Source organism: Apis dorsata, unplaced genomic scaffold (assembly GCF_000469605.1).
Source record: "Apis dorsata unplaced genomic scaffold, Apis dorsata 1.3 scaffold_465, whole genome shotgun sequence".
NCBI classification, from domain to species: Eukaryota; Metazoa; Arthropoda; class Insecta; order Hymenoptera; family Apidae; genus Apis; species Apis dorsata.
Window position 1 is genome coordinate 207,800 of NW_006263705.1, and position 11,119 is coordinate 218,918.

General features: G+C 38.5%; 1 protein-coding gene across 4 annotated transcripts in view; it reads left to right on the forward strand.

Moving 5' to 3' along the window:
• Positions 1–11,119, forward strand: part of LOC102676061 (epidermal growth factor receptor) — a 167,316-nt gene that overhangs the window by 127,177 nt on the left and 29,020 nt on the right. For 2 of the 4 annotated variants that reach the window (XM_006619924.2, XM_031512529.1), the window contains exon 2: positions 6,307–6,638. The exons of the other annotated variants lie outside the window; for them this stretch is intronic. In XM_006619924.2, the coding sequence (XP_006619987.1) occupies positions 6,506–6,638 (133 nt within the window). In that variant the 5' untranslated portion in view covers positions 6,307–6,505. The remainder of the gene's footprint in view (positions 1–6,306; positions 6,639–11,119) is intronic. 4 annotated transcript variants of the gene reach the window in all.

Consider the following 11,119-nt stretch of genomic DNA (forward strand, 5'->3'; position numbering starts at 1 on the left):
GTCGAGATACCTTAACCACGTTGGTCGAAAGAATCGGAATCGCGCTCACGTCCATCTATACCGTTACTCCGCTACTTTTATTCCTTCTCTTTTTCTTTCTTCAACCCGGAGGACCTCCCTCCACTTCTTCCACCTCTTTTTCCCCGATCCGGCTCACTTTATTCTTCTTCATCATCCTCGCCGCCCGTCTGTTATTCGCGTCTCCTTAATTTTTTCCGATCGTTTCTTCTGGGCCGCGTGCTCCCTCTTCTTCGGTCAATTATCGCTCCGTCTCGGGACTTGATTGACGATCGATTCGACTACCTTCGACCGGCGCAATCCATTTCGTTGCACACCTGGGTGGGGTCCTCCACGGTGTCGCGTTTCGACGTGCCGCCTCGTTCCCCTCGTCGTGTCTTCTGAACCCGCCACAACTTGGGGGGATCCTACGGGTGATTAAATTTTTCTAACTATTCGTTTACCTCGTGTTCGTGTGATCTAAAGAAAAATCTCTTCCATATTGACATTCCATATAGCCGCTGTCCATTCGAGAAAATGACAGATTTCTTATAAACCAACGATATCATTATAAATACGAAGGGGTACAGAAGTGAAGCTAACCTAATACTTTCTGCTCCTCCAAAGAGGACCAACTTATATACTTGCTGCATTTTTTGAAGAAAGGATAGAGTGGAGTGGAGCAGAGTGGAAAAGAGTAGTTGTACCGTTAACTCTGGCTTTGCGGAGAGATTCTAACGCGGGTAGAGGCTGCCGCCATATTTCATCTGGCAGTTTTCTACCTTTTCTCTTTGTTTTCTTCGTGCGAGGAGGGAGCTAGCTCTCCCGGCAACGCGCGATCCCTCGTTACGATAAATCACGCACGCGATACGCTCACGAAGAAATATTACACGCGGGTAAATAACGTTAATTTATGTTAATCGCTTGGCCGTACTTTACGCTCGTTTATTGCCACGGCTGGCGCCGCGGTCCCTGTCCGCTCGACGTTTCGACAAACGTCACGGTACATACACCCCTGGTATTCCACGCTTTTGCCCCATTAAAGGCGACATAGAAACAATACGATTAGTTTTTTCTTTTCTTTAATCGTGCCATGTAAACAGAAGATCTTAAAGTCACTATTGATCAATGTGAGTCAATGATTAATTTTTCACAATGTAACGATCATCTTTGATTCATTTTAGTTTCGCTCTTGCGTTGGTTGTTCAAAAATGAATTGGTATATCTTGGTATAGGAAATAGTTGTACTGAAAACAGATATCTTAAACTTTTTCTTCTGTCTATTGGATAGTAGATTTTTAATTCAAAATACATGTTAAAAACAAACGTAATCAAAACAATTGGTATTTCAAATATACCTTCTACGATCATTCAAATATCATCATTTCGCTCGATGTCGCGATTTCCTCATCGATCTCGCGTTTCTCGAGTGGCCGTTGCTCGCCATGACCAGCCCCCATGCCCATTGTCATACAGACGTTACACCACTCTCTTCGACAATACGTCGAAAAAGAGAAATAGAAAGAAAGAAAGAAAGAGAGGCAGAGAGGAGGGGGAGAGAAAGCGAGTGTCGAAGCGTTCACCCGCATACAAATTGATCCTTTTTGCCGGTGCAGCGTCGCGTCTGGGGCGGCAGCTAGCGTGTCCAGCGTGGCCAGCCACCGAAAAACCGGCCTGGACACGGGTACACAAGGGGGTTTGTCGCGTTTTGTGGAAACAATCAGCAGGTTGTCGCGAGACAAGGATATGAATGCATAAGCAGCGCAGTTAACACGGTTGCTCGCCGTGTTCCCCGGCCCTTTTTTTGCCACGATTCCTCCCCTCAAAAGACGCCGCTTTTATGCTGCTCTCGGCCCGGCTGCTCTCTACCTCTCGCGACCGAGGGAAGAAAGGCCGAGGGTCCAGGCTTTAGATAAAGGAGGACGACCGAGGAGCAGCCTCGAGGAGAAACATAGGTGGACGACTCGCGTCGATAAATACAACCGACGTTGGCCGTATGCCGGGCCCTGCCTTCGACTCTTCCTCCCCTTTCCTTTCTTTCTTTCTTTCTTTTTCTTTTTTTTTTTTCCTTTTTTCTCTCCCCTCCGTCGTCATTTTGCCAACTCAGCTCCGGCATCCGCGGCACTCGGTATTCCACTGAACTTCTCCGGGGGATTCTTCTTTCTCCTCCCGCTATTTGGAGAAAATTTCCAACTTTTTTTTTCTTCTTATTCGTGGAATAAGAAGCGCTTCCTTCTATCGGCAGCGCGTTATCGCCGCCTACGTGTCTTATCGGCGTTTATTATCGAATGTCCAACTTGCATCCATTCGTCAATAACATTTGTCTGGGATCGGGATGGTATTTGCCGTGCGAAGGAAACGAAGCTTAGAATATCGGGATGATGGAGTAGATAGATAGTATTTATAGAATATTGCGATTTGAAGATTTTTAAGAGTTTAAACAGTTTGGGGAATTCTGTACGATAGATAGGAACGGTTTATTTGCCTTGTGATATCTCTACTTTGGCGAATCACACCCCGGCTTGCCATCTTGATGGATCGTGACATTCATATCAATTTGTAATTTATCAATTATGGGTTTATTTAAAATTTTTTAAGCAGAATAACTATCATATATTTGTAATATATTCTTTTATCTGTAAAAAATATCAAGAGAAATAGTCTGGTTACAAAATTACTGGATAAATTAAATGATAACATATCAATACTTCATTGAGTGTATTTAGAGGTGCTCGTAATCTCTGTAGAAAAAAAAAAAATATCAAGAGCGTGTTTTTTTACTTTCGAGAGTCGAATTGGCTCGTTAAACGAGCAATTTCTCGCGGAGAGAACAGAAACGCTAAAATTCGGGACGCGTATATCAAAGCCTTTTCTCTTTCGAGTAATTACAAGAGAAAGGCTCACTGTATCGCGATAAACGGCCACGTGCATTTCCATTTGCGATATGCACCCGCGAATCGAGAGGCTAAGCTAAGGAGACACACCCCGTTGATTAGTCACCGTGGAAAGGATCGACGTGTCAATTCAGTCGATGTAACAGTGACAAATGCACTTTGCTCGAGTTGGACGGAGAAAAAGGAGGAGAAATTTTTATCGATTCTTTCGATGTCAATCTATGATAACGGCGATCGAACATGTCGAACCGTTGCGCCGTTCATTTTTATTTCTCTTGACTTGAGACCTGAGCCGAGACACTTTGTAGGAGATAAGGTATATCTGGAGAGTGGAAATACAGAATCGAAATCCCTTTGTGTTTGTACTTTGCGTGAAGATAATTTTAAATAAATTGAGATTTAGTACTTCAATATTTTTTATTCTATATGATTTAATATTAGATATTATTGATATGAATTTGAATATGGAAAAAGAGATGAGACGTGAAAATTTGAAAAGTAAAGTTACAACAAAATTAAGTAAATAATTAAAAATATGATCGCAAATTGTTGGATACATGAAAATGTTGTATGATGATACAAACAAGGAATTCGATCTAACAAATCGATAACAATCGATAAGAGCAAACTGATTGGATAAATAAGTTATCAAAAATCAAGAATGTAATCATATATATCGAGTATACAACAAACAAACCAGAAATGTAAAGAAATAAATTCGTATAGTTTAATAAACGTTATTATCATCGTTACATAAATCATTTTATCATGAAATTATTATAAACAAGTATATGGAAGGAATTAAAAATATATAAATTTTAATGCAACATAAAAATTGACTAAGCGAAAATTTTAAAAACGTATTTCCCATTAGTTAAAGATTAAATGCCCGTATACGGAAACTTCTCGTGTGAAACCTTTGAACTCAATTGCGAGCCAAGCATGAATCTTCGGGATACAAATCTTGGAGAGGCATAATTGCTCAAACTTTCTCTTCCTTCTTCGAACTTTGGCAAAGAACGCATCGTTACGAACTCGCTTTATCCTCAATCTCGTTCACCGACGAGTTTCCAGATCTCCTTACTTAACGAGACAACTCGGAGGTTGCACCAAAGTGTAACCCTTTCAACCAGACCAATAGAGCAAGAACACCACGGATTTCTGCTTAAGTTTTTTGTATGGCTCTAAACGAAGGAGACTTCTTAAAAAGAGGGGCCTATCCAATAAGCCTTCTGCTCGTATTCAATGCGAAAAGTTTTCTCAGAGAGGAGCAAACAATGGAACGTGGCGTTGTGTATAATGGTAGGAAAGCAGTCGAAGTTCAACGAGCGATCAATCAAAATGCTCTCGAACTCATTAACAATCGGGACAAAACGTGCAATTAGTCGATAATAACTGTGTCCGTCTATTAACCGCAGAGTTATTCTGTCAACCAGCGGACAAAACCGGTTCGTTCCACGTAATTTGTTCGCGCGATTTTTACCAAAATGGACACGTATTAACAATTCGAACGGTATCGCCGTGAATGGGCGAAATATTCTTCTCAAAGAATAATTTAGATCCATAAAGATCCTGTTATATTATTAATTCAATGGACGGTGTACAGGGAGTCCTTAATCCTTTCTCCGCGTGGCGGAGTATTGTTACGATTATTTCGCAATGGCTGCCTGAAGTTGTTACAAAGAGGGAGCCTATTGAGGTTCGATGAGTTTATCGAACGCAACGTTTCGATGAAATAGGTTAGGAAAGAAGAGATTGAAAATGTTTCACAAAGATGAAAATTGATGCATAAGTCTTTAACCATGATCTTGAGAGATAGGTGATCGCAGATGTTTGATCGATACGATCCGCTTTCACGAGCCTTAGGCTAAGATTTCTATGTATATACGTATAGAATAGGATGCATTCTGTAGTTACGAGCAATTTATAATATCCATTCTTTATGATTAGAATTTTATCGAATAATAAAAATATCGAAAAGATATTTCGTTAAAAGTGTTATATGGATATAATTGCAATATACTTTATATACTTACATATTTCATTTTTACGATTATATCATTATTCTTGCTTTGACGAGGGGAGAAAGAACTTACGATTCTTAATCGCAGGATGATAGATTAAACTTTCTCTGAAACTTAAAAATTTTAAATTGATCATCCAGATTATTCAGTCTTAAAATTAATTTACCTCTTTTTAATTTCTCCTTCGTTACACTCGCCAATGAATCTAGATCGTGTGTCACGATCAACAGGATCTCCCTGATGAATATTAAATACATCACACCAGATTTTTCTCGAACTTAACTTCGTTACCAACTCGTGTTTCGAGCTTCGAAGGCGTCCCACGTCTTTTCTCACCGGCAGACAGCCTGGTACCACGATCGACAGCCGCGTTCGCCAGAGGGGGACACAAAGGGGGCGGGGAGTTAGAAAGGGGAGAAGCTCGCTGCAAGAAACGAAGAGCGAGGCAATAAGCACGAGGAATGCTCGACAATCACGATCGACACGCTCGTCCGAGGATGAACCGTAATTAATAGGCGAGCGACAGAAAGGGGTGAGAGTAGGCAAGGAGGGATGGGGGGGTAATCAGGCTGCTGGTTGGAACTCGACGAAACCCTAGTCGACGTCATTTGTTTAAGTTGATCGTTGGTCGTCGCGGCCGAATAAGGCAACCCGTGTTCGCCACTCCGCGGGGAGTGCGAAAGAACAAAGAAGGAGCCGTGAGAGGGTCCCCGGGATGAGATCGTGTCATGGCCGGTAGGAAGATGAAGGAAGAGGGAAATAGTGGTAGGGAAGGGGGCGAGGGAAGAGCAGACACCTGCTGTTCGCCGCATTGTCTCTCTTCTCCTTCCTCTTCTTTATTCTTCTTCTGCGTTTCTTCCTACTCGTCTCATTCTTGTTTTCTTCCTCGCGTTGCTCTCTTTCCCCTCTCGATCTGTTTCAAACAATCCGCGAGATCCCTTTGGCCGAGGAAGAAGGTGAACCCTTTGGCCGAGGCGACGACAAAACAATTGGTAGCGTAAAAGGCGAATTGACGGTTTTCTTTTTTTCCTTTTCTTTCTTTTTTTTTTCTTTTTCGGTATGCTCTATTTCCAAATCGAGGAACGCTGCCCCATTATGGGAATCGATCTTGGGAAGCTTAACACCGTGCGAGAAAATCGTGATGCACGAATATGCGGTTTCGTTTAATCGAGAGAACCACGTTGTAGATAATAATGTACTCAAAATATAGAAAATGCATAAAATATCTGTGACAAAAATAGTACGTAAAGCATAGTATAATAGTCTTGGAATTAAATCCTTTTTTGAGTAATATATAACACGTATCGACGTAAGCTTATAATAAATAAATATTTAAGATGTATTTAAGGATGTGATTAAGTAATTCTAATGATATATTATTTAAATTATAGACGTGAAACGATGCTGTGAGACGAGCCATGCAAGTAAGGCGGTGAAGAGACAGCGATGGCAGCAGCGGAAACGCTACCTCGAGGCTCTTCCGATCTTCTCGTTGCTCGTTACTATCGAAGAGAGGACGAAGAAGTGGGAATCATTGTCGAGATCACCTTGGCAAGGTCCATGGGTTCGTAGAGGGCATGAGAGCTCATCATGTTCGAACACCGACACAGGCCGCGAACGCTGTCGACCTGCAACCTCCTCGGCGTGACATTTCTTCTATTGATCGTCGCCGGTAGCTACGATGTGTCAGCGGATCTCAACTCCGAATTTGTCAAAGGAAAAAGTGAGTCTCACCTCTTTCAGAATTGTTGTTTCGCTCCTTAAATAGCTGCTCGCAGATTTATATATTAAAAAAAATTATTATATATCGTTTCGTAAGCGTATATATACTTGGTTGACGTTAAAAAAATATAAGAAGGCAATTTATGTGAATACATAAATGGTTAATTACGAGTTATTTTTAATATTAGAAAATAGATATAATAATATTGGATGAATAATTTTTGAAAGGAGGATTGTATTAAAATATATGTATACATAATGCAAAGTGGGTATAATTTAGAAATAATTTATACAAAGTGTTTTTTCCATTCGACTCATTTACATAATTTAGAATCAGTAATCAGAAACATTTTCTATATTTATAATTAATTAGTTTGTCTAACTTTCCTAGAATTACTTTATTGATTTTCGAATAAATTTTGAAACGCTATTAAAAGAAAAAAACCGAACATCCAATTTTATTTGAATATTACCAATTTTTACAAATATAGTTGTATATCACGTTATCGTATGTATAAATATAATATCGATGATAAAATTATCGTAAATATTATCCTGGGAACGTCGATCGTATCGAAATAAAATGAAGACGCGTGTACACGATGCCTTTTCGAATTGAATCCTGGCGTGTAACTCTTCCTGGTCGCGTGTACATCACCGGGGCCGGCTAGAAAAGTAGAAAGTAAAGTTACGCCAGGTTTACAGCCGCGTGGGTGGCTGCTCGGCCGGTCGAAGGGCCCCTTTTACTCGAAGTACCTGGAAAGTACCGTTCTTCCCACTCGACCAGGAGAAAACTCTTTAAATCCCGCCGTTCTAGCATGGCCTCCACTAGGAAATATTTATACCGCTTTTGGGGACGTGTAGGTGCACCGGCGCGTGTAACAAGAGATTCCTCTTGATTCCTCCCCCTCGATTCCTCGAGGTGTCGATGCTTGACCCACATGCGACCCAAGTCTTGACAAGATATTTTTTTCCCCTTTAATTTTATTGCGCCCCTCTAGTTATTCACTGCACACTTTTCTGGACCACACGTGTGATCCTCTTCGCGTGATATACGACCGAATTTATGAACGACAACGAAGTTTCGACGTTGAGGATGCTTTGTAACGTTGAGGAACGTCATTTATAAAATGATTGTTGGATTTAACGGAAGAAGAAAGATCTTAGTACGATAAAGATAAATTTACACGGTTATATATTTTATAACAATCGGTTATATTATTTAAATTTTTTTATTTTTCTCACTATTAAAAACAGATAAGCTTTTTTAAAAATATTTTTTAATATTAATGAGATATAAATCTGATTACACGTATATTATTATTTATTCGTAATATAGTTGATTACCTTGTTGATTTGTAATATAAATTATTAGTTAATGACTTTCATGTCATAGAGAATAAAATTTAAATGTAAATATATTTCAAAGGAGTTAGAAATTGAAGAGTATAACAACACACACTTGTCTAATTCTTATTATAAATTTCAACGTGATTAGTGACTATATTTTTTCAATAATATAATATCCATACAAATTGTGTGTAATAGTGAACAATGAATCATTGAACTATTAAAAAAAAAAAAAAAAAAAAAAAGATTTAATAAGAATCTTTCTCTTCTTCTTCATAAAAGAACAAAACGAGGATCTTCTTTATTATGAAATGTTATAAAGAAGATTAATTATAGAAATTTACATTCTTCTTATAATAGAATATGTAAACATAATTTCTTCTCCAAAATAGCATTAGCAACTTAATCATCTGTAACAACACAGATTAATAGAATTATAATATGCTTTCTCTGTTTAACATCATAATTAGTTAAGCACGGTGAAAAAGCAATAAATACTGATTTCCATTGGATCTATCGAATGCTCGAATTGAATAAAAAAAAAAAAAAAAAAAAAAAATCGGTGCTCGGCCCAGAACGTAAAGACGCAACTCTTTACAAAGATAACCACCCAAGATCCCTCGGTGTGCCGCAATTTTGAGAGATATCACCTAAAGTGGTCTCCATAAAGGTTTCCATTAACATGATAAGGCCAGGTTGATACGCTCGGTGACCATTAGGGGACGATAACTTACGTGGTGTCGCTAGTGTGCAGCCTCCCCTCGATTTTCTTTAATCATTTTTTATTTCGAGAAGATACGTTCGACATGTTATTGCCGTACGATATTCGAACGACTCGGGGCATTTTTCGTCAGATTATATTCCGTGCGGAGTTAATCGTTCCACTTTATCGTTGCAAGCTTTTAGCGCGAATCACAACCGAGAATAAAGTGTCAATTAACATGGCGGACTCACCGTTCATCTTCTGATGACTGTGGGAACAGGGTTTCTAGCAAATTGAAATGTTCACAGCGATTGACGTGGATGAGTTATCACATAACGTGTCAAATATATTTGGAATTATAAACTGCTGATTATTTAATTGAAGTTTCGTGTTGCTTATTCCCATTCAGAATTTCAAAGATTTCTTTTTTATGTTTATAGCGTTTTGGTTACCAAATATTTTAATTTGTAATTCCAGGTATTATTTATTTTATTTCTCGTATCCCATTATCTGTTTACTCTAATCGCAATATATAACAATACTTTATCTACCAATGGAAACAATAAGTTACGAATAACACTGAGATATTTATAATCCTCGATATGAGAAAATGAAATAGGATATAAATTATTCGTGAACTTATCTTATAACGATAGTTACCACGATATCATTTCGTATATATAACTATGCAATAATAAGTAGATCTTATTCGCAGTTAAATAATATATCGAATACGCGATTTCATTTCATTACCCCATATTTATATTTAGCCCTAGTGAATCCGTTATAACTTGTAATACAAACAACGGACGAAATCTTACTCCAAACCATCCGCTCTTTTTCCTCTCCCCCCATGAATGCAATTTTGGAAGTTAACGAAGACATCGTTTTGGACATCGTTCGATAAAAAGCAGTCACGGTCACGCTGATCGGAATCTTTTTGCGAACAGAGCCGATTTCGTGCGCTTTCGGTCACGTTCGCTTTTACATTAACGAAATTCGTGGCCTTTTTTATAAATGGCGGCCCATCTTTGATCGGCAAGCATTAATTCTATCAGCTCGAGCCACACGACTTTCCCTTTAAGTAGTCGCCTTTGTATCTCTGATCTTCCGGATTACCCGCTTGAAATCGCGTATCGTTTTTGGAAGAAGAAACATGTGTTCGCTAACGATGCCGCGCTACTTCACCACATTACTTATGTATATACATTATAGAGAGCTATCGAGAGGCAGACTCGATATTCGAATTTACGTATTTTATATCTGTCGATTTATGACCCTTCCCGTTTCGTGAATTACCTATTAGAATTTTTATAGAGAACGAGATAAGTTTTGTTTGGCAGGCTTTTATTGCTCACGTTACCGTATTTTATATCGTAATTCATTCGTTTTCTTGTTTTTATAAAGTTGTGATGTTTAGATAAGAATGAATAATTTTGTTTAATTTAATCTCTCGTGAGAGATTACTGCTTATATAAGTAATTTGTCGAAATTGAATTCTTCGAAAAGAAAAAAAAGAACGTTGGCAGAAGCGATAAATTTCAGATATCGATCGTTGAAGAAGAGTAGCTTCATATTGATAAAATTTTCGCGGTAAATTATCACTATATATTTTTTAAAAATTGACTTGCTTCCTTGTTCAATCGAGAATTTACTCTATTTTCAATTTTTTTCAAATCATGCAATTTAATTTTATTTCTCATTCGAACATCTTCATCCCTATATGTCTATCTATTTAAAACAAGTTCTTCTTTTATCAGTTGTTACTTGTAGTTTAGTCAGTATTTCTCTGGAACACTTATTTTGTCACTTTTAATTATAGATGCCAAAATTATCTCTAGCACGTTCGTTTTTCTATAGATAGATTTCTCACACGATAAAAACAAGTTTTTCTCTTAATTACCAAATCACGTGATTACTTCCTTCTATATCCATTTATTTAGATCATCCTATTCATATTAAATTTTCATTTATCCAAATCTCTCATTTCCAGAAATTTCACCCCTGAACCTAAACTCATCGATTACTTTCTGATGATCTCTTTCTGGACTCTTCACCCGAGTTATCTTTGTCACATGTAGTACAAACGTTATCCTATGTGTAATGTCTGCGGGCAACAACTCTATCGACGTGTATGTGCTGGATCGGAAAGGGACATCTGGGAGGCATGCCTTAATTGACCGCTCGGAATATTGACGAGATCCCAGAGACGGATTGAGACGTTGAATTTCCGAGGGACGTTCGCTTTTTTTGCCTCCCCATGAAATATGACCGTTCAATATGCTAGGCAGATATTTATGTACTCGTGGGATTGCGCCCGACGTAGGGATTCGAAGAGATCGGGACAGGTTCAGGAGACAGTAGAAAGCGTTCCTTTTATTTTTTCCCTCTGTTTTTTCTTTCTTTTTCTTTTTTTTTTTTTTCCTCTC